The 26,710-nt window shown below is 57.4% G+C and overlaps 1 protein-coding gene across 2 annotated transcripts in view; it reads left to right on the top strand.

The window, feature by feature from the left end:
• The window catches only part of TBC1D22A (TBC1 domain family member 22A), a 416,627-nt gene extending 394,336 nt beyond the window's left edge, over window positions 1-22,291 (top strand). For both annotated transcript variants that reach the window (XM_028827584.2, XM_015150588.3), the window contains one exon: window positions 21,712-22,291. In XM_028827584.2, the coding sequence (XP_028683417.1) occupies window positions 21,712-21,840 (129 nt within the window). In that variant the 3' untranslated portion in view covers window positions 21,841-22,291. The remainder of the gene's footprint in view (window positions 1-21,711) is intronic.
• The last annotated feature ends 4,419 nt before the right edge of the window (window positions 22,292-26,710 follow it).

Here is a 26,710-nt window from a genome sequence, read left to right as displayed (position 1 = left end):
AGGTGCCCCACTCCCACCCCCACCATCATTCCCTGCACCCACAGGGCTCCCGTTCGTGTGACCCTCCCTTGGGACCAGATAGCTGGAGACCAGCCTCCGCCTCCACCGCCCTGCTGAGTGATGGTGCCATTCTCTTCCTTCCGTGGGAACTCTGTGGCCCTCATGTGGCATGCATGTGGCTGTGTGGCTGGCACAGAGGCCTTGTGCTTCTGCCTGAGGCACCTGGCGTGACCAGCGGCCTTGCTCTTCCGGCCGTGATGCTGGGGCCGTGGGGTCTCAAGAGAGGATGTGGGATCCGCTGTGGCCCCTCGGCCTCTGAGGGGCTTGTGAGCAGCGTGGGGAGCAACCTGCTCCACTTAAAGGAAAGGGTCCCGGGCCTGCTGGATTCACGCAGATTCCTGCGAGCCTGGCTGTGTGGGCCCAGAGCCTCACCAGGCGATTGATCTGAACACACTTTTAAACACTGCGTGGTGTGGGGTTCTGTGTGACACTCGGCGCCCGCCCATGTACTCTCCACCTTCCCTGGCGAGGCAGGCCAGCAGCTTCCCGGCGCACTCACACAGAACTGACCTTTCCAGATCGCAGCCCCACTGCGTGCCTTCCTTCTGCCCTCCTAGGCAGCAGAAAAATCAATGTGACAACGCAGACTTGAACAACTCGGGAAATGGAATAATTTTCACAATGTATGTTACGAGGAAAAAGATCATTTTGCTAGTGAATCTATGAAATCAACTTGTTGAAAGTCAATATTGCCACAGGTTTAAAGGTAGTCTTGGAGGCTTGGTCCATGGCTGGGAGAAGCTCTGGTACCTGGGCTCCCTCATGGCCCCTCTCCAGGGGGCCTTCCCGGGGGTCCTGAGTGCTGGGCTGTGCTGGCTGCTGAGCCAGGGCTTCTTCCTGTGGGGCTCGGGGAGGTCCCATGAGTCAGTTCTCCTGAAGGTCTTTCAGACCTGTGTGGTTACCAGTGACCTTACTCCCCTGGCAGAGTCCACCCTGTGTCCACCCTGGGGTTGAAGGAGACCCCCGGGGGAACGGAGAGCATACAGCCACCATGCCGGCCTGTCGGGAAGGAGCAGCGTCACCCAGGGGAGGACCCCTTAGCGGTGTGGACGTGGCAGTGCGGCCTGGTGACCTGCGCTTTTCAAGCTGACAGGACCAGCAGTGTCACCTCTGGGGTCTCAGCTCCCGAAGATAGGCCCACTGCGGAGGGCCGTGTGCCTAGGAGCGTGTGCGGCTGTGGTCCAGGCCTTACTCTGCTGCTGGCAGCCCATGTGAGGGTTCCTCTGGGCTGTCTGCCCGCCCGGACCTCACCCACTCTCCTGCGTGGATCTGACTAGAACCCGGTCCGAGGGCTCTGTGGTTCTCCTTTTATTCCGAAGAGCTGTTTCTGCCTGGCTAAGTGCCCTGAGATAAATTGTCACTAATGTTGGGAAGCAGACCTCTTTGTCCTCAGGTTGAGTTGACCAGTACGAGGTTATCTCTCAGTCATTTGTTCAAAACAGTGGGTTCACAATCCAGACTGGGTCAGCGCGGCGGATTCCCCTTCCCTGGGTGAGAAACCACCGCAGCCTCCCACAAGGACCCCATCCTGGGCCCTGGGGGCACCGTGCCAGATCAGCGCAAGCTCAGGGTTCCCAGGCCGCGGTGGGTTCCTCCTCTGCTTCTGGCTGGCGGGCATCGGTGGCCAGTCATGGCATCTCAGCTGCTCCCCTCTTCCATGGGATGATGTCCCCTCAGCGCACAGGCACATTCACGAGAGAGTTTCTGGCCGGCCACGACCCCCCACATAGCTGGTCCTGATGAGGCTCTCGCAGTTGCGCTCTCTGTTGCTTCTAAGTCCCAAAGCCACACTTAATGGTCACTCTTGGTGGCTCTCCTTGCTTATGAGATGGAACTAGTATTTACTGAGTGTGCTCGGCCCATTTATATTTGTCATCTCATTTAACTCTCGTGATGAGAAAGGTGGCATTTTCCCATTTTACAGGCCAGGGCATGGGGCCTCTGAGAGAGAGCATTGGCCGCAGCCGCACAGCACAGCCGGGACGGGGTCCAGATGTCTCTGACCCTTCGGGGGAGACGTAGGATGCCAGGGTGGGTCACGGGAAGCTTGCTGGAAGCAAGACCCCCGAGAGCTGTGGGAGAAAAGCACTCAGGCTAATTGGAAGTAGGATTGACTGAATAGGACAAGAAAAGGAAAAAAAATCACAGCCTATTTCATTCTGATATTAAAGGAGATCTGAGGTAGGCAGTTCCAGGCTGGAACAGCAACCTCAGTGCTTTCAGAAACCCAGTTTCCTGTCTTTCTTCTCTGCTGTCTGTGGCTTCCATTCTCAGAGGCACCTCGTGGCCTGAGATGGCTGCTGAAACTCCAGCCATTGCATCCATAGTCCAGCCTGGCAGCAGCAGGATATAAGGCACCTTTCCCTGCCAAGATAGCTACTTTTATGAGCTTTTCCTGAATTCCGCCCACTACTTCCAAATGCACCTCATGTGCATGAACTCAGTCATGTGGCCATATCTGACTTCAGGGGAGCCCGGGAAATGCAGTATTTTAGCAAGGCTCGTGTCTCCGTGAAGAAAATTAAAGTTCTGTTCCTAAAGACGGGGAGAGTGGCTGAACAGCTGTTGAGTGGTGCTTGGCAGCCCCTGCCATGGTGCTCCAGGCAGAGCAAACAGCATAGGGGGTGACCCAGGGGCCAGGAGAGCCTGTAGGCAGAACGCGTGAGAGAAGGGGGCCCGGTCTGCCTGGGGGTGGTGGGTTCTAGGGGGAAAGAGGTAGGGAGGTGGCCATGCAGGTGGACGGGCAAGGGAAAAGGGAGGAACTGTGGCCATCATCCAAGCGAGAGATGACAGATACCACCCCCCAGGAGTGAGCCAGGAAGCAGGTGCGTTTGCAGGGTGCCTAGGAGGTGTGCGTAGAACCCACAGGGTATGGTGATAGATTGAAATGGCAGGGGGCGGGGGCACAGGGCAAGGTCAGAGAAGAAGGAGAAAGAAACTGGGGACAATGTCTGCATTTGTTTATCGGGTGACTGGCTGAGTGCTGTTGCCAGAGATCAAAGTAAGACCCACAAGGGCAAGGGCAGCTTGACAGGGGCGACGATGAGTCCTGTGTGGAGGCGGGGAGTGGACAGAGCCTGTGGTAGGTCCGGGGACACTGGACTGGCCTATGGGTCTGAAGGTCGGCAGAAGTCACCCTTGGGCATGGGAGGGTGGGCAGAGAGTAGGAGGAGATGTGAGTAGCTGTGACTGCGAGTGGATGAGAAGGGCCGGGAAGAGGGTGCGTGGCTGGCGGGAGCAGAGGAGCTCTGGGGCCTCCTGGGCCCCCAGCACTGCTTCCAGGCCGTGACTTCTCCTCCCTCCTGTTGAGGAACAGACAGGTCCCCGGAACACGGGAGTCCCCTGTGGCCCTGTCATCCCCCCCTCCAGCCCACCTCCTCACACTCTGCACTTTTGAGAGCTGTTCCTAGTGTCCTGGTGTGGCCCTGCCATGCGCTGAGCGATTCCGGGCCATGAGTGACCTGCCTCATCCTCTGAGCTCTGTTACTTGACATTTGGCTTGGTTTCATCTCGACTGACTGTAGCTGCAGCCTTTACTTGTCACACGCAGGACACTGTCATGGCCTGGAAATGCCCCACCTCTGAAATTATGACTCTTTGACCACAGCTTTCCCCCTTCCTTAAACCTCAGGCCCTAGTATGGGCCTGGCAATGTGCAGACACTGTCTATCCCAGCCCCAAACCCGACAGGGTGCCAGGCTGGCTCCCCAAAGCCCTCAGGAAGCTGGGGGACCCCAGTGGTGCCTGTCCTGTCAGCCTACCTTGGAGCCGGTAGCGGTTGCCTTTAGCAGGCAGTGTGCCCAGAGCTGTCTGAGTTCAGACTGCAGCCCTGTTAGGCGGGGAGTGATGGTGGCTGCTCTGGGACACATGCCCAAGGTCCGGGATGCCAGAAACACAGCCCACACGGCCGCTCTTCCCCTCCCCACTCTCAGCGGCCCACTCCTCATGATTTCTGCTTTAGGAGCAGAAGCCGCCTGGCAAACCCGGCCTTTTCCTCTGGCGTTTTCACTCGGGATTGCTGTGGGAAGAGCCTCTGCTGCCCTGTAGATAGGCACCTGACCAAGGGTGCCACCTCTAGAAGTGGGCATCCTTCCCCGCTGCCCGCTGGGTGTTTCCTGAGTGGCGCCTCCAGGGATAATGTGGCCACAGCATCTTGGTCCCAAATACCACAAGGCAGGAAGTCTTCATGGGTTGAAACAGAGGAAGGGCTGTGCCAGGATTTGCAGCGTCCTCTGCGTGTGGATCAGAAGTCTCAGCCGTGTGCCCAGGGATGAAACGGAAGGGCCGTGTGATGGGGACGCTCCATGCCGAGCCCGTATTTTCAGCACTGAAAGCCGCTTTTCTCTTTAGAATTCCTTTTTTGGAAAAAAGAAAAAATGAAATGAATTACAAGCACAGGCTACATCCCTGTGCCGTGAGAGACTCCTCACAAGGTGGATGTATTGAGGTGTCACCTTCCCAGGGCTGTCCTCCCGGCGGGCTGGCCAGCTCCAGCAGCTGCCACCCTGTCCCGGCTGGCTGTCACTGTCTTTCTATTTTTAGCCCTGGTTTGGTCCAGAACTTGACAAGATTTTCAAACTAATAACTGGATTGTCAAAGAAATCAGCTGTCAGAGCCTGTACTCCGGGCTCCCAGGATGGTCTGGGAGGGGGAGAGAGGGAGAGAGGCAGGAGACGCCCTGGGGATTCCCGGCCACTGTGGACCAGCGATCACGTTGGGCAAATGGTGGCATCGTCACTGACACAACTCAAAGGCATTAGGGCCGGCGAGGACACGTGACACTTGACATCGCAGCACCCTGCCCACGTCAGCAAAGGAAGCCCCTCTTTTCGGGCACCACGGCTGTTCTCCCGCAGGCTCCTGCGCTCACAAGACAGAGGATGGGCTGGGGCCGGCACAGACCCCCACCTGAGTGCCCACCCTCAGGGGCAGTGGTGTGGACAGGTGCAGCCTGACCTTTCTGTGCAGAGCTACCTTCTTGTCTTCTGTGTATCAGGCGGTATTCTGTATTCTTTGATCTTCTAGTTAAAAGGGCATTGAGTGTGACAGAAAGGTTAAAAATAAGGTAAATAAGGATGAACTTTTCACAGGCAATTTTCCTACCAGGACCTCTATGGTCCTCCTATGTCTATAGAGTGCACCCAGCGTCGTGTTACGTGTGACACTGGGTTCATCACTCAGCCCCTCCCCCTGCCAGCGAGCCCCCTCCCCAGATGGAGTTTCCCGTCCTCCCAGATGGCCGAAGCCAGGGCTGCTTATCTCTTGGAGAAGCTGGTCAGTGTTGACCGCCCACAGAAAACCCATACCCCACGCGCACACTTGGCGTGCGGTTTCAGAGACTGTGCGGAAGGTGACAGGTAGTGTCTGGGCTGGGACCAGTCAGAGCCTAGACTATCCGACAGCAGTCCAGGCTCCTGGCTTCCACATGAAGATGTCATTCTAAGTTTTAGGGCCAAGTAGGGACACATTTAGTGAGGACAGTCCCTGTAACCCTCTCCGAGAGACAGGGTTGTATGGTGGTCGGGTCCAGCGGCTCAGGAGGGCAGCCCTGCCACTGAGGGGGCCGGCTGCTTGACCCTGAGCTGTCACTAGGCTTCTTGAGCAGCCGTCTTCTCCCTCGGACATGGGGGGTATGGAGGACACCTCACAGTTGTCAGATCCATGCCTGGCTTGAGGCTGGCCGGAGTGAACACCAGGATGGGCAGCCTCTTTGAGGCGACCAGAGGAGGGACCTGGGGCAGCTGGGGAGGTGAGGGTGGGCTTGAGGCTGTCAGAACTCCCCTCCCTGCCTTCCTCCTGTCCCCTCCTGGGGGCGTCCCTCTCTCCCCTCACAGTGCAGTCCCCCACCCCGGGCTGTCACCCGATGGATCCGTGAGTGCACTTGCCTGCCTGGTCACCCGGCAGCCCTCCCCTTCTCTGGCCCCCCAGCTGCTATCTGGGAGCCACTGCTGCCCGCGCCAACCACCCGATGCTCAGCAGGGTCTGCATGCTGCACCCATCTGCCCTCTCCTTCCCGTCGTCCTGGTCACAGCCCCATGGTCTTAAGTCCCGTGAACCTTGGAGGCTTCCAGGGTACCGGCTGCTTGTGCATCAGTGTGGGCTGCACCTGGTACCATCCCTAGCCAGAGGGGCAGATGTCAGCACTGGGTCCTGTGGAGGAGCAGTGGCCAGGCACTGGGTGCCCCCGGCGTGCAGGTGATGCAGGATGCAGAGTGGCCATCTTGGGGTGCCGGGCGCCTCCTGTGGGGCGATTTGTCTCCTTGCAGCACTCCTGCGTGAATTATTTCAGCACCTGGGAGAGCAGCACGCGGCATAACTGTGGCACAAGTGCCGTGGTCTGCAGCTCCTCCCATCTGGAGAGAGAAACCACCCTGGGCGTGTGGAAGCCCCGCGGGATAGAGCTACGCTGTTCTGCACCTCTCAGCCGCTTTCCTGATCTCTTTTTGGGGTTCGTGATTCAAGTTCGTGACTGCAGACTCTGACACCACACACATTATCTTCTGATTATTTGGCGGCTTGAAACTTGTGTGTTTGTGGTGTGTGCACATGTCCATCTAGATGAAGTGAAGCTATGGCTGGGGCCTGCTGTAGGTGTCCTTGCTGCTGCATGGGCCGGGATGTGGTTCTCCCACGTTGCTTACCCATTCTGTGCCTGGCCTCGCAGGATGGTGGGTACACTGTGGCGGCCCTTCCCACACGTGCGTCCCACGGCTCCCCACTTCAGAGCCGTCGTGAGCCCTGTGTGGCCATGTGGTTGCCCTTTCTGGTTCTGGTTCCACAGCTTGCTGACCCTCGCTCTGAGTCTGCTGGTGAGGTGGTGTGGCTCAGCTCCCAGCCTCACCTTCCCTTCCCGAGGGCTGGGTAGGGCCAATGCCCAGACGGTGGTGTGGGACAGTGGACATCTGTCTGGAGGCCCACCTGTTAGTTGGGGGCATCTCTATAAGTCACACGCTCTCCAAGCCCTCATTCTTTCTTTACTGAGATGCCAATTCCCCATGTCATGCTGGGTGTGAGGCAGGGGTAACTGGGGGACTCCAGGCAGGTGCTTGGTGGCTGGATGGGTGCCGGGCTCTTAACTGGGTCTTCCCTGCGCTGCCCATCACCCTCCAGCCGGCAGGTGTGCCTGGGCTTCCCCTCCGTCCATCCCTGCACCCCCACCCCCGCATCTGTGAGGCTGTGTCTCACCCAGCACCATGGCCTTCCCAGGACGCCGCAGCTCCGGGAGTCAGGCTGAGGCTCTGGCTCGGGAAGGTTCTGCACCCAGCCCCTCCCTGACCTGGTGTCCAGTATGGCCTCAGCCAGCGCTTAGCGTTTGCATGCTTCTGTGGTTGACATCCTAGAAACTTAGCAGAATCAGCTCTATGTGACCCAGACGCTTAAGCACATTGAGGGCTGCAACAACAAAGTGCTTAAGAAAGTCCCAAGTAGAGGAGTTTGTAAAGGAAGGGTTGTTTAGCACTCTCATTCGTGTTGGATGAGAGTGGAGCCCTTCTTCTTAGGAACACAAAGTAGGAAGAAAGGGGAGAGGAAGGCAGTGAGGGCGGAGAGGGGCAGCAGCCCTGGGTTGGGGGCAGTGCCCCCGCCATCTGAAAAATAGGCCCTAGGCTGCCCAGCCCTGACAGGTTCTTCCCACGTGGACCGCAGACCAGCCTCTGCACCGCCCCATGGGCAGGCTGTGCCGGCCCTCCCAGTCCTGTGGGTGGGAGAAGGGCCGGGAGCCCAGCTGCTGGACCCAGCATGGGGCCTCTGCTGCATCCTGCTCGGGACCCCCTGCGAAGGACATGCCACACAGCTCTGGTTTCCTCGGCCAGGTGGCCCGTCCTGTGGAAGGAACAGGGCAGTGGAGCCTTACATCCCAGGAAGATAGCACCACTGGTGTCACCCTCCTGCCTCAGCCAGGAGCACCTGCACAGGGCCCTGCAGCCACCAGCCAGGCCAGGACCTGCATCCAGAAAGGAGGCAAGGCAGGCGCGGGTCCCCTCGCCAGGCCACACACACACACGCACACACACGCACACACACACACCACAGTTACCACATAAATACACATCACACGCATTCACCATGTATGTACACACCATGTATACACAGATACCACACAGACGCACAACACATGCCATGTATACACACAGACAACACATATATACTCACCATGTATACATACACACAACACAGTTATGTACACACATCGTACACACCATGTATACAAATAGTACATACACAACACACACCATTTATACACACACACACACACCAGGTACACACACCATGTATGCACACAGACACCACACATAAAACACATACACCATGTATACACATACACTACGCACACCTTGTATACACACACACACCACACACACCATGTATTCACATACAGCACATACACTCGTGTATACACACAGACACTCCACACACACCACACTCTCACCATGTATACACAGACACCATACACACACACAGCATGTATACACACAGTCAACACACACGCCATGTATACACACAGGCACCACATACACGCCACATACACAAACACCACACACACCATGTTTATACACACAGCACATACACCATCTATACGCACATTACACACACATACCACACACCATGTATACGCACAGGCAGTACACACACACCCCACACACACACACCACATACCACTGCACACCACACATGCACATAGACACCCCATGCATCACACACCACATATACACACACGTTACACAAATACTACACACACACCACTCCCCATGTATATACAGTACACACACACACGCACCACACACCACACACCACAGACACGACATCCTCATCACATAGTACACTCACCATACATATACACACCCTCCACACCATACACACATGCCACATACACGTGTCACATACACACCACAAAACTAGACAGCACACATACAAACCATACAGATGACTCACACACACCCCCACACACACTGCACACCATATACACACACCACACACACAGGACTCGCACGCACTCAGCATACAGGGCGGGGAAGGGCAAGGGAGGCCGGGCTGCCCAACCCCTTACTCGGTTTCCCTGCCATTCTTCCCCTTCACGCAGCCTGGGTTGTGCTTCCCGCACAGACGCTCAGTGCTGGGAGTAGGGTGTGGACAGGATGTGCACGCTGCCTGACCAAGGAGCCAGTGTGGGGCGGAGCTGGAGCACGTGGTCAGGATACAGGGTGGGTGCCCAGCAGGGTTCTCGGGTTCTGTGTGAGGGGCCCTCCCTTGCCACTCACTGGAGATCCAGGACCAGGCCCTGCCGTCCTCCTGGAATCACGTGGGCCCTTCATCCTACCTGCCTGGGAGAAGGGAACGTCCTGGTCCTGGTCAACGGGTAGAGGTCTCCGCAGGGCTGCCGGGAGCTGATGCGGCTGCAGCCCCAAGCACAGGGCCAGGGCGTCCTGCAGGCCACGTGGACACCTGGGTCCCGGGGCAATGGGAGGTCTCCCAGGCCTGTGCCTCCCCGGCCCAGTCCTCTCTACCTTCCCGGGGACCACATGCTGGATTGAATATGAAAATACAGGGGTCTTCACTGGAGCCGTGCCGTGACTCACTATTTCAAACGTCTGAAATCTGAATCTTTGAATCATTTACACCTTGACCTGTTCTCTCACTAATTCTTAAGTGTCCCCACCCCTGACATGACTAAGCCACGGGGACTGAGATGGCAAAGGGGAAGATGTATCCCATGGGAACATTGTAAAAATGGGCAGGAGATCCCAGGCAGGGCAGTCCCTGGCACCCCATGGCCTCCCTGCCGACCCTCCCCTTCAGGAGTCGCATGCGCTGTGGGGCCCAGCAAGCCCCCGGAGCCTCCTAGCCAGTCTTCACACTCTTCTGCGGTTTAGGAGGGACCCCAGGGGGGCCTCAGCTGCTCCCCGGGCCTTTCTCGGTTCTAGAAAACCTGAGGTTTCCAGGGTCCTGGAAAGAAGGGAGCAACCCACCTGCCACAGCACATGCTGGTCAGGGCCCGCCTCCCAGCTGGCCTTGGGGACACCAGGTGACCGTGGAGGTGTGTCTGGCCCTGCTGGGGAGGGAACACTGCCAGGAGAAACTTCTGGAAGGAGACGGTGCCTGGATTGTCTTTTAGAAATTGAAATCGTGTTTTCAGTACATGCCCTTATGAAAAAAAAAAAAGGAAAACAGAAATTAAAAGACGAGAACTGGAGGACAGCTGTTTCCCTCCCAGGCCGGCAGCTGTGGAGGACAGTCCGTCCCCTGCCCAACCTGCTGCCGTGCGTCTCTTGGTATAGGAGGCACTGGGCTTCCCACCTGGCTGCCACCCTCTGCCCCTCAGCAACCTTTACACTCACAGGAGTTGCCAGCATCGTTATGTTTTTTTCAACCACATATTTTTTAACTGCTAAATAAATAAACATCTCATTACATGGATAGACCAAAATTGCCTTCAACACACTAGCAGAGTTGGCCTTTTTTCCCCCTCACCTTTTACTGTGAAAAAGTTTAAAATACAGAGAGGCAGAAAGCATCATTCCGGGACAACCACCTAGCTTTAACAGCTGGTAGCATTTGCTGTGTTTGCATGAGTGACCTGGAGCAAGGGGCTGAGTGTCTCGTCTTGGGTACACACCTGGAAATGAGTGACAGAGGGAGCACCTGGACCCCGTGCACCAGCCAGGCAGCTCCCGGGAAAGCCCTTCTGCGCAAGTGTGTGCCGTGGGCTTGTGGACCCGACAGTGTGAGCTTGGGCTCTCTAGCGTCCGCGGATACCCAGAGGCTCTTTGAGCATCCTCAGCTGTTCCCCAGATGTCCCTGGGGATGACTGAGCCAGCCCCAGAGCGGGCTGCCGGCGCTTTTGCGTTTTTCGGGGTGGCGACAACCCCTGCCTTGTGGCACCACTGAGCATCTTCGCATTGTGTAAGGATCACAGGGCCTCTCCGCTCTGGACACCTCTTCTGTTCCTGTATTTTGCCCATTGCTTTAAGGATTTTGATCTGTTTGTCTCTTTCAAGAGCTCTTTCCATACTAATGCCAGCATTTCCTCCTTCCTGATAAAAATGACAAGTGTTTCTTCCTTTTTTTTAATTTGTCTGTTGCCTTTATGTATATGTAAATATATGAGCGATGCCATGTATTAGTTTTCATTCGAAGGGTTTGTTTTTTGTTTTGAGGTTTTGTGTGTTGAACTTACCCGTCTTGTATTCCTCCCGGACTGGGAGTCATAGCAAGGCTTTCCCGCCTCTGAGGGTGAAGGACTCAGCACGTGTCACCTGGTGCTCTCATGTTTTCACTTTGCATGTCCAATGTCAGGTCCACGTGGCGTTGACTGAGGCCCCCGTGGAGTTGCCCCGGCGTGTGGTGTGAGGGGAGAGGCGACTTTCACTTCTCTGGCACCCTTGACCAAGCCTCCTGCATAGCCCAGGGGCATGTAGCCATTGGCCTGGGCAGCTTCGAGGTTTCCTTTCTTCCTTTGGCTGTGAACAACAGTGCACAGATGAGCACCTTTCTACGTTCACCTTCCCGCAAGCCTCGAGATTGTCCTCCAGGCAGAGTCGGGGGAGTGGGACCGCGGACCCAGTGCGGGGAGAGTCGCGGGAGTGGGACCGCGGACCCGGTGCGGGGAGAGTCGCGGGAGTGGGACCGCGGACCCGGTGCGGGGAGAGTCGCGGGAGTGGGACCGCGGACCCGGTGCGGGGAGAGTCGCGGGAGTGGGACCGCGGACCCGGTGCGGGGAGAGTCGCGGGAGTGGGACCGCGGACCCGGTGCGGGGAGAGTCGCGGGAGTGGGACTGTGGACCCTGTGCAGGGAGAGTCGCGGGAGTGGGTCGGTGTGGGGAGAGTCGTGGGAGTGGAACCTGGTCCAGGGACTTCCTCATAGTCTTGATATGTAGGCCCTCCACTCGAGATATGTAGGCCCTCCCCTCCAGCAGGATTTAAAGTGCACACCGTGTGTCTGAAAGTTTCAGAATCACAGACCACACCATGCCCACACCCAGCCTGCAAACCCCACCTCAGGTGGGAACCCTGCTCCCTAGAAATACCCTTTTACCCGGAGACCAAAGGAGATGGGGCAGGCGGAGCTGGACTGGGCCGGGTGGGCACTGACCAGGCAGGCGTGCCAGTGGCCAGGGTGAGCAGGTTTGCTTCCCCTGTGGTTCCTTTTCCAACAAGTGCTGCCCCCACTCCCCCACCCCTGGCTGCCCCACCCAGACAGAGGGACAGGAGGACCATGGCCATCGGAGGCTTGGGAGGCCCACCCTGAGCAAGCAGCCCCTCTTTCTCTGGTATCCAGAGTGGAGACCACGGGTCCCCTCCCCATGCCTGTACTCATTCTCATCCTCTCTGGGGACCCCGCTTGTCTTGCTTGCCCTCTCCCCATAATTCCTGCTCACAATAGTCTCTGAACCTTTAAATGCCGTTCTTAGGAGGCTGAAACCAAAGGTCTCTGGTTGCAGTGTGGAGACAGGCAGGGCCCCCTGGAGCACAGGTGCATCTAAAGGTGCTATGGTCGGTGTGCGCGGTTCCGTCCTCCCAGAGTCTTGAAAAGTGACCTGGAGTTACACAGAAGGCAGACAGGTGAGGTTGCAATGGGAAAGGGACAGCCATGGTCGCTGTAGGAGCCTGAACAGCCAGGAGAGGCCAGAGGGTAGGAGGGAAGGGCAGTGGGGAAAGAGCACGGAAAGCACAGGCCTCCGTGCAGGAGCCCGGGACGGGCACTGCCTCTGAGGGGGTGGGCACAGCACGGTGCTCCCAGTGCTACCAGTGCCTGCATGCAGCCCGGGCTCCTGGCATCTGGATCTCAAGCCACCCGGCTCTGAGGGCAGCCTCACCGTTGTACCGGTCATGACACCTGCACCACGGGGTCATTTCCTCACACACATACTTCACAGCTGAGCAGGGTTCATGAGCACCAGGACACCAAGAGCCCAGTGGGTCCCCTTTCCCTGGATGTCCGCACACATCAGCGCCAAGTTTATCGTTTGGCTGTCAGCAGCCCATGGCCACCTTGCGAAGATGGCCTTACTTCTTTCCCATGGCAACATCTCCAAGGCCCATGCTTTTTCTCATACGAAGCAGCCATCACCGCGGCAAGTAACAGAGCTGAGCCTTGTATCTCTGATGCTGCTGTGCGGAGATCTCAGCCGGCTTCAGATGAACCTGAGGCCTCCGTGGGCTGCGCCAAGGGTGAGGCAAAGCTGGCCCAGCCACATGAAGCTGCGTGTCTCAGAGGGTGTGCACTGCAGCAGGAGCCCCTCCCCGCAGGCCGTTCTCATTTGTGCAGGAGAAGCCACACACTCTGCCAGCTCCTTAGACCTGGGCCACTATGACCTCGGTCACCAGCTTGAAGTCCTGTTTGACAAGCCCAGTGTACTCTCAGTGGGTCTTGTTAGGGAACTGATTTGGAGGCACTTGTTACTTATGCATGTCCAGGGCAGCCCCTGGTCACCTGAGTGTGAGGGACAGGCAGGACCTGGGGAGTGTCAGGTTGAGCTCCTCCCGGGGGACTTTTTGGCAGGGGTCGCAGCCTGCCTGGGGCATGGGACGGCCTGTGTGTTGGGTCTCCGCTGCCTTTGCTGCGGAGTCTGGTGGTCCCTTGGCCACAGAGGGTTCCTGGGCCTGTTTGCTAAGGCTGAATGTCAGTGTCGAGTCAGGAACCCAAATGGAGACCCGAGAGGAAGGAAATGGCCTCATTCAGGCACTTGAAGTGGGCCAGCCACGGTCTGCGGGTCTCCTGAAATTCACTGGGGTCCCTCGGCTGGCAGCACTGGCAGCAACGGCCTTGTCAGCATGATTTCATCTCAGCTGGTCCTGTTCCCTCATCTACACGTGTACTTCGTGGGAGCGGATACTTGGTGTTGAATATGGATTCACACGCTGCAGCCCCGGCGCGGGAGGAATCCAGATGCCCCGCTGTCTGCAGAAAGGCCCGTGGGTTTGGGTAGGAACAATGACCCTTGACCTCTGTAGTGCATGGTCCCTGGAGACTGTTGTCAGATCAGGAGTGGGAGTGACAGCGAGGGGTCAGTGAGACCGAGAGAGGGGCCCATCCAGTGCTCAGTCCAGCCTCTTCGGAGGGCAGGGGGCGGAGTCCAGGCGCGGCAGGGCCTTTGTTCTGGTTCTGGCCTCAGCCCTCCTGGCCGCCTCCTGCTCTGTGAACTGTGGCCGTCGTCCCCGGCGGTTGCCCGGGCCCATGATTGCCAGGGCCCCGTGATTGCCAGGGCCCCGTGGTGAGGAGGATGTGGCAGGGGTAGAGGAGCGACTCCTGTTTGCCTGTCCCGCTCCGGGGGGTGCGCAGAATCCTTCAGCCCTCATGGCACCTGCGAGGGGCTCCTCCATCACCTCCCAGGAGGCGCCTGCAACTCCTGCAGATAGAGGGCGGTGGTCATGATGAGCACGAAACAACAGGGCGAGTTCCTAGAGCCTTTTGCACCAGCACGGGTATTGCTGCCCCTCTAGCCTGGGGGTGACTCCCTTGCTGTCACCATCTCTTAGACCAGGGACTCGTCCTCCAGGGACAGTGCGTGGAGAGTCGGCTCCAGCCTGCTGGGTTCTAGAGCAGGGATCTAGCCCGCCCCGTTGCCCCCCACGGCGGTATGGGGAGTGGGACTGCAGTGTGGGTGCCACAAGGGTGCCAGGCTTGCTGCATGCCTCCTGGGACAAGTCGCCCAGCCTGTCCGCTCGTTTCCTCACCTAAAAGACGGAGGGGTTGAGAGAAGTGCCCGAGGGCCTGCCTGCTGGGAAACCTCATGTTTGCTGCCCTGTCCCCCAGACCCCAGGGTCCTCAGTGGTCTCCCCAGGTGGCACCAGGGCCTCCCCGCTGCAGACAGCCGGGCACTCTGCAGCACCTCCAATGGTTAGGGTTTCTCACCAGGCTGTGCACGCGGAGTGTCAGGAGGCTGTGGAAAAACAAATTAAACCAATTAACCCTGTTCCCCGCCTCGCATGTCACCGTGGTGAGTCCTGTTTCATCTTTCTCGGTTAGGGGAAGAAAATAACAAGAGTAGGCAAATGGGCCTTTTAGCCCCATCGTGATTAATTTATTCATCTTTGCATGTTGGCAATTTGTAAACTTCTGACTTGAGTAGCTTTTAAGCAGACCTCTGTGAGCTGTCTGCTGTGCCCGGGAGCAGGTGTTGACGAATTTTGCCGCTGTGCACACAGCCCTTCCTGCCTGGGGGAGCCTTCCAGTACCTTCTGTGTGCACAGAGGGTCCAGGGGAGGGAAGCACTGGTCAGTGCTGCCAGCAGACCCTGGCGTGAAGCAGACGGAGGAGGGAGGCAGGATTTATACCTAGAACAGTGCTGTCCAGAAGGAATGTGTCACCAGCCACATGGAAACGTAAAAACAAAGAAAGAGGCAGGTGTCATTACTTTTAGTAACATATTTAACCCAGCATATCCAAAATACTATCATTTGAACCTAGAATCAATATAAAAATTATAAAAGAGTAGTTTACATTCTTTTGTTCTTAATAAATATTCAAAGTCCAGAGTGCATTCCGCACAGACCCACCCCGTTTCAGACGTACCACTCGTGGCCCTTGAAGGCGAAGTCTGCAGTAGCCCGCGTCCCATGGTTCCGTTACGCTTCTCTGCAGAGTGCTGGACCCTGTCTCTTTTCTTGTTTATTTCTCCATCTGTTGCCTGACCTACCAGCACACACACTCACGCATGTACGCCCTGCCGGGCTGTGGGCTGAGTGTGTGCCTGGAGTGGTGGCTGGCATGGGGCAGCCCTGGGCATGTGGTCACCCAGTGAACACCTGCAGTGCCTGTGAGAAGGTCTGGCACGAAGGGCCTGGACCTCACGCCCCATTTGCTGGAGGAGAGGGGCCGGGGTGCGGGTGGGAGCCGGTGCTCCAGGTGCTCTGGCTGCAGTGTAGGGGATGCCTCACAGCACCTGGCTTCTCCCTACCCCATAAGCAGAGCTCCAGCACCGGGCGGGGCACTGTCCTGGCAGCTGCCCAGCTGGCCAAGGAGGTTCCAGCATGATCTCAGAGCAGACCCTGCACTTCTTTTATTTTAAAAATTATTTTTAGTATGCAGCTAATGCTTGTTTATTTTGAAAAGATTAGAAACTATGGATAAGAAAAAGAAATCATCACATTCTCTCCCAGCAATGACCACGTTCGTCTTTGACTGATGGTCCTTTTGGAGTTCTTCATGCAAGTGCATGTCCGTGAAATTGCATATACACACAGAAAGGTAACACCCAGGCGTGTGCACAGCGGGGCACCTTCATGTGCCTGGCTCATCGTGGGCACTGGAAGCCCCATTGTGGAAGGTGTGGCCAGCCATTCAGTCTTTGTCGAGGGCACTTTGCACACATTCAACAACCCAGTAAGGGAGTTATTGTTCTGGCTTTTTCACTCCAGCGGTTCAGCAAGTGGGAAGGAGTGGCACCCAGCAGCTTCTTTGCTCCCGTAGCTCGGCGAGCGGGAGGGAGGGTTCCAGCTCTTTTACTCCTGCTGCCCACAGCTCAGCAAGCATTATAGCTCTTTTGTTCCCACAGTTTGGCAAGTTCTGGGTTCTTGTCCCACGGCCAAGAGGAATAAGGTATGTGGACACCAGAGAGTAAGACAGAGTAGAATTCTTTTTTCTTTTTCTTTTTTTAAAGACAGAGTCTCACTGTGTCACCCAGGCTGGAATGCAGTGGCGCAATCTCGGCTCACTGCAACCTCCACCTCCCGGGTTCATGCGATTCTCCTGCCTCAGCTTTGCCAAGTAGCTGGTATTACAGGTGCACACCACCACACCTGGCTAATTTTTTGTATTTTCAGTAGAGACGGGGTTTCACTATGTTGGCCAGACTGGTCTCGAACTCCTGACCAAGGCAGAGTAGAATTTTACTGAGCAACAGAAAGAAAGCTCTTAGCTGCAAGAAGGGACCTGAAGGCGGGGTAGCCATCTGTGAGTGTGAGTCCAGGGCTTTTATGGGCTTCGAATGGGGGAGTGCATGCTGATTGGTCCGTGGGTGGGCTTGGAAGAAGCACCATTTGATTAGATAAAGGACATCATTCAGAAGGAACCAATTGAAAGAGAGCGGGTAACACGGATGGAAGTTCTCACTCTAGTCATGGACTCTATCCAGAACTGGCAGTTTGGTGTTCAGGCTCTAAAGTGTCCTTGGCTTGAAGGTCAGGTTTCACCGGGGACCGGTCCGTGTCTGTCTAGGAACTTGTCTGTCTCCTGTCGCTATCACTGTTATTATCCCGTTTTACAGATGAGGAAACTCAGGCACTGAGGGTTATGAGACTTGCCCAGGGTCGCGTAGCTAATAAACGCAGGACTGGGATTTGAATGTGGCTGTGGGGCACCGGCAAACATGCTCTTAATTGCTTCATTGGACTCTGTGACGTTCACTGCCCAGCATGTGCTGTGGGCTCAGTTTTCGGGACACAGGGACACACAGACCTGTTCGTGGAGTGGCGGAGACGCTGGGGAGAACAGCAGGGACACATCTGCGGTACTCATGGGGTCAGGCGGCAGCGGGGGCGGGCGCCGGCCCAGCACTCCCGCATCTGGTCCAGTGATCTTGCTTCCCTCACTGCTGCCCATTCTCACGTGAGCCTCAGCCCTGGGCCAGCTGCACGGAGCTCAGGGTCTTGAGGCAGCCCAGGGTCTGCAGTCACCCACCCACCCCTGTTCTGGAGCCTGAGGCCTTAGAACATGGGCGTGTCACCGTCTCACCCTTCCTGGGAAGGCCTGGCACACGGGGGAGGTCAGCGTCCTCCACGGATGGCACTAGGATTTGTTTGACTCTGGAAAAATACAACCCTTCTGGTAAGAAGTAGCCAAAGCCATGGCGATATCTGCTGTTCGGCATCAGGAGGCCTCACCTGGTCTCCGGCATCGGGAGCCTCACCTGTTGGAACCCGCCGGGCAGGAGTGAGTGGCATGGCAGCTTCTAAGTGCCGTCCACTGCTGTATGGTCCATGGGGGAAAACGGTTGGAAACATCCCAGCTTGGCTTCCCACCTCCACCCTGTGTCCCACTCACTGAGGTTTTAGAGAGATGCCTTTGCCTGCATGGTGGTGTGAGTCAGGGCTCCACTTCTGCCTGGGTGGTGTGGGCAGGGCCCCCCCAACCCTCGACGTCCACAGTGGCCACCTGGCGGAAAGCGTGGACAACTCTATCCACTCTCATGATGTGTCTGAGAGTGTCCAGGGCACACCCAGGTCGCCCACCATCCTGAGGACCAAGGCATCCCCCTCCCCAGGCCCCACCTCCCAGGTCCAGGTCAGTTGCTTGGGTTGGGGCCAGGACAATGGGGCGCTTTTTCAAGCTCCTTGGGTGCTGATGGACGTGTGGTCAGGCCTGAGAACCGTCAGCCTCCAGGCCATGCAGCGAGTTGTTGCTTTTGATCCCTCACTGCCCATAGACCCCACAGCCTTTACAAAGGGCCCTGCAGACATTCGACGTCCACTGGAAGGATTCTCGGGACACGGGGTGATGGAGAAAGGAGGGGTGCACTCCACGCTGCCCTCCAGCTATGGCTTTGTTGAGATAGTGGGTGCCCCAGGGACCGGGGTAGGGAATGGATTACAGAGACCTGAGGCGACCTTGACTTCTACAGCACCAGTGTCATGAGCTGAGCCTTCCTTTAACTTTTAGATCCACAAATGTGGCCCTTAATTGTTTATGGAAAAGTTAAGAATAAAAACGCAAGTGCTGTCTACAGTTTTCTGGGCCGGGCCCTGGGCAGGCCTCTCTCCACCTGCCCTCCTGGACAGGCAGCATCGTCATTGCTGGGAGAGCCATGTCCCTGAATGTGACCGAGGGATGGCTTCGCCCGTCGTGGCCCCTCCGCCTGCCTGGTGTGGGCGATGCAGAACAGCTCTTGGCTAATAAATGTGCCGTGTTTCCCAGACAGGAGACAGCTTGGCCTAGCGCATAAATAAGACAAGCCTTTTTCAAAAAGAAATCTGTATTTAAGGACATGTTTGGCTATGTTCTTCGCCTCCCGTAAAGGTCACCCAGATAGATTTTTCCTTCTTTAGCATTGCAGGCTGCGAAGAACTGGGCATTTCTATTCTCCCTCCATCCAGTGAACCTGGGGGACTAAATTAGGTTCTGAAATTGAGTGTGCAGTAGAGTTGGTGAGTTACCATAATGGGAGGGTACTGCTTCTCACCTTGCAAGGAGCGAGGTCATGATAATATGAAGCGAAGTGGATTAAAAATAAAACCAAAGGTATTTATTTATGACCTGCTCAGAATTGGATTGGCATCGTGTAAGTTGCATCTAATGGTGAAAGACAGCAGATTGATGTTGATATGTCCCCGGGGACTTTTAGCCAGTGAAATTTGCTCCCTGAATTCAATTTAAAGGCCCACTGAAAGTATCCAAAATGCAAAAGGAAATGGAATTGAGGAAGTGGGGGTGGAAGCCCAGCAACTGCAAAATAGCAATTAGAGGACAGTCCTGGTGTGTAACCCTCCTGATGTGGGAACGGAGAGGGGACGGTCCTCGTGTGTAACCCTCCTGATTCAGGGCTGGAGAGAGGACAGTCCTGGTGTGTAACCCTCCTGATGCGGGAACGGAGACGGGATGGTCCTGGTATGTAACCCTCCTGATGTAGGAATGGAGAGAGGACAGTCCTGGTGTGTAACCCTCCTGATTCGGGAATGGAGAGTGTGGCTCCGGGATGGTCAAGGGGCCTGCCTCAGTGAGGGTGGGGCTGGTGACACGCAGACCACAGCCTCCGGCACAGCCAGGATGTAAGCCTGGGTCATCTTCCAGGCTTGGTACCTGCACAGCTCAGCTCAGCTTATCCTGGCTGTGCCCATGTAGAGAGCTTGCCATCCTTATCTCCAGATGAAGAAGAGTGTGGCTTGGAGAGCCAGGCCCCCTGCCCAAGACCTCCTGGACAAGGAGACAGGATGTGAACTGCAGAGCCCAGCTACCCCCCCATTCCCCTCCATGCCAGCCTTGCTGGACTGTGTTTTCTCGAGGCAGGTGACATGGGCATCCTGAGCCTGTGGCCCTCCCTGTCCCTTGTCACCTGCTAGGATCTGGGGAAGGGCAGTTCCAGCACCCTCCAGCACCCTCAGGGCTCCTCAGCCGCCTTCCTGACTTCCAGGATCTGGCTTCCGTTTGGGGTGGGAGGTAGGAGAAGCCGGGGAGCCTGCAGGTGGCCCCCGGGGGCAAATTATCAAGGACCAGAGCCTGCAGGGCCATCCGAGAAGTGTAGACCCCTCCCTCAGGGAATCTGCCCAGCTTCATGCGGAGCCTGGGCTTGGGCTGGCCCTGACCCGATGGTCCCGTTTCTCTTCTGAGAACCCCCACCCCAGGAGGCTGTCCTGGCCACTCAGCCCTCTCTGATCCCTACTTCTGCCAAGCCCCCTGTGTGTTGGGGTCCCCCGAGACCTGCCCTGTCCTTGGTGGGCCGCCAGCTGCTGTGGATGTGGGCGTGGTCGTGTGGGAGGCAGGGCTGTCGGGCGGTGATCGTGGAGGGGGTTCCCCAAGGACCTGTGCTTTTCCTTCCCCGTCCTGGCCTCAGTGGACATAGGTCAGTCTCCATCTCCCAGTGTCCACAGGCTTCCAGATGAGCTCTGGAGACAGTGCCCCATGTGTCTTTTGGGGGTGGGACTCAGTGCCCCCATAGCCCACCTGAGCTGAGACACGGCCCAGCTGCAGGCCACAGGAGCCCGCCCAGCACTCCCAGTGCACGAAATGCACCTGCCCAGTGTGCCTGGTGAGCCCAGTGAACCTGCCCAGTGAGCCTCATAGGCCCAGTGTGCCTACCCAGCACTCCCAGTGAGGCCAGTGTGCCCACCCAGTGAGCCTGGTGTGCCTACCCAGTGAGCCCAGTGCTCCTGCCCAGTGAGTCCGGTGTGCCCGCCCAGCATGCCCAGTGAACCCAGTGTGTGCCCACCCAATGCTGGCTGTGCTGCTGGCTGTGTGAGTGTTTTCCCAGTCTGTCCAGCAGCCCTGACAGGCTGGCAATGGTGGCCCCATTTTGCAGAGGAGGAAGCTGGGCCTCAGGGTGGAGTCATCGTCCCAGGGCCCCAGGTTGGACCTGGACCTGAAGCTGGGTTTGGTGGAGACCCGCACCTCCACCCACTGGTGCGAGGCAGGCATGGAGGAGGGGCGGGGTGGGGCTTTGCTGTGTTCCTGGGCTCCCGGGGTGGGCCTGAGCTGGCTCCATTCCGTGGTCCCCACATGTGTGAGCTTCACCTGCTGACTGTGCTGCTGCCCAGAGGGGTCTCCTGATGCACAGAAGTCTGTGCTTAGTGACAGTTCCAGGGGTGCTGCGGTACTTCCTGGGCTGATACAGGCTTTAGGGGAGTGGGAAGCCTCTGGGCGGAGACTGCAAAGCTGCAGCAGAGCCCCGAGAGCTGGGTCTCCCCGTGAGGGGCAGGAGATTCAGTTAAGTGAAGCGCTGGGCAGCCCCTGTCACGACATCTCAGATGTCAGACCTGGAGCTGCGCAGTGGGCCTCCCGCCTGGCTGCTGGGATGGGGCGGGGTCTGTGGGATGAGGCCTGGGGCCCTGCTGGGCTTGAGCAGGGAGCAGCTGCCGGCTGGGCGAGTTTTCCTGGGTCACCTGCCCTCCACTGTGGGTCACCTCCTCTGACCTGGGCTTGTGTCTTTCTCTCCAGTTTTCTGGGGTCACGCGCCCTCCACTGTGGGTCACCTCCTCTCACCTGGGCTTGTCTCTTTCTCCCCAGGAGCTGCTGCTTTTTCTCCAGAACCTGCCCACCGCCCACTGGGATGACGAGGACATCAGCCTGTTGCTGGCCGAGGCCTACCGCCTCAAGTTTGCCTTCGCCGACGCCCCTAATCACTATAAGAAGTGAGGCTGGGCCCACCTGCAGCTGGCCACACTGCCCCAGGTGCGCGCCCCACCTGCCCGGCCGCTGGTAGGCCCCTGTGAGCTGGTCCTGGGCTGCCAGAAGGCCTTGCAAGGTGGCCGCACCCTCCAGGGGAGCTGGCGAGGACGGGCCCCAGGCTTGGTCTAGGGCGGACAAGGACAGGGACAGCCTCTGTTTTCTGGGATACCAAAGAGAGCCAGAGGAGGGCCCCGGCTTCGGCGGCCAGAGGCAGGTCAGGGGTCCCCTCGCCCTTTCCCTGCAGTGTCCTTGCCAAATGACTGCCTCCCGTAGCTCCCAGTCCGGGGCAGCCTCGGAGGCCGACCCTCTCGGGAGGCCCGCTGTCTCCAGGGCCGGAACAAGGCAGTGGCCATCTCATACCTACTCTGAAATGCAAAACTGCTATTCTGTTGAGTGAAAGAATAAAATGTAGACAAAATCTAGACCGAGACATTGCACTGCCCCGGGGTCTCTGTGCTGTGAGATCCCCTCGCAGCCATATTTCACCGCTGCTGGCCCTTTCCCTCCGTGTGTTTTCCTGCTTGCTTGGTTTACATGTGGCTGGGAAGCTGAAGGCTGGAGTCCGACCCGCGAACCCGCCAAGTGCCTGGGAGGCCGTGGGACCAAAGGCTGGGAGCAAAGGGAGGCCTCGCCATCGCCTTACTTTCCACCTCGAACCTCTTTTACAAGAGAAAACCCCCCACCTCCCTGAGGTCCAGGGCCAAGTGGCCCCACCATGCAGGTAGGGGCTGGCCTCAGACAGAGCCCCTGGAGACCCACCCAGGCTGTTGGGCCATGTTGGGCTGGCAGACGGGGTAGGGGGTCGCGGCTCCGTCATCAAAGCCCTGAACCACAGTGCTCTTCTCACCACAGCCTGGAAGTGGAATGAGCTTTTGGAGGCTCCCCAGGCTTGCTGTCCTTGTCCAGATCTGCCAGGGGTGGGGGAGGTGTGACTGGTTCCCACTGTGGACCGGTTCCCGCTGTATACTGGTTCTGCCCTGGACCGGTTCTGCCCTGGACCGGTTCTGCCCTGTACTGGTTCCGCTATGGACTGGTTCCTTGGGGCTCTAAGTGTGGAAGGGCGCAGACCCGGCCCCTGCCCAGCGCTCTGCTAGGGCTGTGTCTGTGGCTCCAGCGGCCTTGGGACTGGCTTCCCAGTATTCCCTCAGTGTGTCACAGGCCGCATGGCCCCTGGAATGTGGGCAGGGCCACAGCCACAGCCTCTCTGATCCCAGGACAGGCTCATGTCCTCAGCGACCCACTGGCGACCGACTTCTCAGACTCTCTGTCCCTCAGGAGCAGCCGTGTCCTCTCCCAGGCCCCGGGACACTGCTGGAGACTGTGGGACGTACAGGCATAAGTGATGTGTGTGTTTCTGCTTCTGTTTTAAAAATCCAGGGTCATTACACACAGCATGGAAATTAGCACAAAATGCTGTGCAAACGTCAGATGCTCCCAAACCAGCAAAGGGATGGGCTTGCTTCAGATCAGATGCAGGCACGCCTTACGCCTGCCTTGCCTGTCCCCACCCCAGGGTCAGGGGTTCCTCAGACCAGCCATGCCTCCTCCTCCTGCCGCCTCCTTTTCTAGATGGGGAGGGGATTCCGTCACAAGAAGAGCCACCCCCATGGCCATGTACAGGAAGCCCCGGGTCGCTTTGCCGAGATCAGCCCTGGGAGAATCCCCTTCTCTAGCTTGGATCATGCCGTGTGGCCAGAAGGTTGCGGACACAACTCACCTGCTTCTTGAGGTGGTTTATGTTTTGAATAGGATGCTCCACGGAGTTCAGCCCTGTGTGCGTTTCATCTCCACATACATGTAAACGCCAAGACTGAATGCGAGGGGTGTTGGCCACGGGCCTTGAGTCTGAGCAGATCCATCTGGAATGTTCGGGGTGTGCTGTCTGGATGTGACGTGCTAAAAACACGGAATAAAGATCAGTGAGAAAGCCGCGGCCTTGGCCTGTGATTCGAGGACTTGCCCATCGAGGACGGGGCACCCTGGCCCAGCCCTGCCAAGAGTCTGAGCTCAGGGCCATTGCAGCGTACCAGGTGGTGCCATTACAACACACCAGCGTGGGCACAGCAGCACCTGTGGTCTCGCTGCCACCCACAGGACCTCTTGGGGAGATGGGGTTACAGCTGCACAGGTGGTGCAGGGATGCCACTTGCCCGGGCGGGGCAAGACTCAGGCACCGGTCTGATCCCCGAAGCCCAGCTCTGCACTGGCTTGAACATGGGAGTGTGGGGTCCAGGCTGGCCCCTGCCAGGCTCCTGCACAAGGGACTTCCCCTTGGGCCACGTCTGTCAAGCACCTGCCATGAAAAGGGCTGTTCCAAGGGAGGCACCAGGGTCTGGGGTCTACCCCCTCTCTCCTGGGATACGCTTGCCTCGCCCCCACCACACACTGAAATGCCCTCCTTGCCCTTCAAAGGGCCTCAGTTTCTCAGGGCAGCTTTGCAGGTGCGCCACACCCCTCTGAGTACCCCCGTCTGTGTCCCTACCCTCGGGTACCCCACACCCCCCTGGGTGCTCCACCCTCAGGACCCTTGGCAGCACTTGGCTTTCCACTTCCTGGGTGTGGGGTGCGCTCCCGTCCCCACGGGTGGGCTGGTGGCTCCACAAAGTGGGAGCAGCGCCTTCCCCTCTCTCCGTGGCAACCCAGTGCGGAGCTGAGCCAGGCGTGGCTGCCTTCCTGGGCCCGGTGGCCCGGCACGTGGGCTGACCTCACTGATGCCTGACTGTGGTCTGCAGGGTTGTGGGCTACAGGACGGAGACTGGCTGTCCCCAGCAGCCACCAGACGTTCAGCTCCTGACTCCAGGTCCCAGCCCCGCAGCTGCCATTTGCCTTCCCGGTTCCCCGGAGCTCGCAGCTCAGCAGTTGGCTCCTTGGGCCCAGCTTGGGGTCTTCACAGCCTATGCTCACTCTGCTCCTGCAGGTAGCCTGGGCCCAGCGGCCCTGAGATCAGTCCCTGACCTGTGGTGGCTGCTGTCCCGTGCACCTCACGCTGCCTGGTCCCGGGGACAGGCTCGATCTGCTGGCACCACTGCTGTGCCCTTGGCAAGGTCAGGCACGTTGGGGAGCGTTGGGGTCCTGGGGAGTCAGAGAGGGGAAGTCTGTGGTTTGTGCTTTTGGAAGAACTAGCAGGTGGGACGCTTCTGTGCATTGTCACTGATGAATGGAAACAGGAGGAATCCCGTCTGTGTTTGAGCAGACCTGCTCCACTGAGGACATGGGGACAGGCTGCAGAATGACAGGTGCCATCCCAAGCTGTAGCACACCAGCCTCCCTGCCGTCCTCCAGAGCTGGAGGCTGCTTGTCTGCCCTGCGACCCCAGTGATCTGCCCTCAGGGCCGCAGTCCTGTGGAGTTCGCCAGAGACTCAGACCCCTGGGGGTGTGGGCCTCCCCGGCCCCTGCCCACTGTTCCTCTCCTCTCTCAGCTCCAGCCCCTTGGCTTCCCTCTGGTGCTGCACTTAGTCCTGCGGGGCTGCGGGCTGCTTGGGCTGGGCCCCACTCAGCTGTGAGGCCTTTCCACACCCACCCTGCCGCTCCTTGGCGTGGAGGGTCCTCAGCACAGGATGGCCTCCACCCAGGAGCGCACACGGCCACTTACGTGGTCCTGTGTGAGCCACCCAGCCAGAGTCCATTTTGTTGACAAGATGAGGATGGTTATTCTTACTTTTTTATTTCTTGAGACAGGGTCTTGCTCTGTGGCCCAGGCTGGAGTGCAGTAGCGTGATCTCAGCTCACTGCAACCTCTGCCTCCTGGGTGCAAGTGATTCTCATGCCTCAGCCTCCTGAACAGCTGGGATTACAGGTGCCCACCATGACACCCGGCTAATTTTTTTGGTATTTTTAGTAGAGGTGGGGTTTCACCATGTTGGTCAGGCTGGTCTTGAACTCCTGACCTCAAATGATCTGCCTGCCTCGGCCTCCCAAAGTGCTAGGATTATAGGTGTGAGCCATCGCGCCCGACCTGATGATTATTTTAGGAAAAAAAAAATTATATTCAACTTCCAGATAAGTGGTTGTAAATATAAAAATCACCCCCAAATACTCAAAAACGCATGGCTATTTTTGTTATTGGCAATGGTAAAAGGCTTTCTGAGCATGATGCCAGGGGCAAAAACAAGATAGAAAAAGACTAATAATATATATCTGTAGTACATGCTACCAAAGCAAATGGCAGGGACCACTAAGACCCAGCCTCTGTCACCAAAGACAAATGTGAATGACATGCCGGTTCACCTAGGCAAGGCAGATTCAGATTCCTTAGCACATGGAGATCCTGGAAATCGATAAAAATGGGCACAGCGCAGAAAATGGGCAGTTCACAAAAGTGGTGCAAGTGATCGATAAGAAGTTCACATCACCAGTAGTCACAGAAATGAAACAACATTCACCAGCCGTCTGCCTGCACCAGGGCTGGCTGCGTGACCTTGGGCTGTGTCTGTGATCATCTGTTACGTAGCAGTAGAAAACAAATACCCTCTCTCTTTTAGTCTGTATTTTTTTCTGAATATTTTGCAGTGATATTTCGTTGTTGCTGTTTTTACATTTAAGCTGTGAAGCAGCAGACACAACACAAACCTAGGTCTCGGAGAATCATCCCAAAGCAGACACCCCATGTGATATGGTTTGGGTGTGTCCCCACCCAGTTCTAATCTTGAATTGTAGCTCCTGTAAGTCCCATGTATGGTGGAAGGGACCTGGTGGGAGATAATTGAATCATGGGGGCGGTTTCCCCCATACTGTTCTCGTGGTAGGGAATCAGTCTCACGAGATCTGATGGTTTTATAAGGGGAAACCCCTTTCGCTTGACTCTCATTCTCTCCTGCCGCCATCCATGTGAGACAA

This window comes from Macaca mulatta, chromosome 10 (assembly GCF_049350105.2).
Source record: "Macaca mulatta isolate MMU2019108-1 chromosome 10, T2T-MMU8v2.0, whole genome shotgun sequence".
Taxonomy (NCBI): domain Eukaryota; kingdom Metazoa; phylum Chordata; class Mammalia; order Primates; family Cercopithecidae; genus Macaca; species Macaca mulatta.
This window is presented reverse-complemented; position numbering and strand designations above follow the sequence as displayed.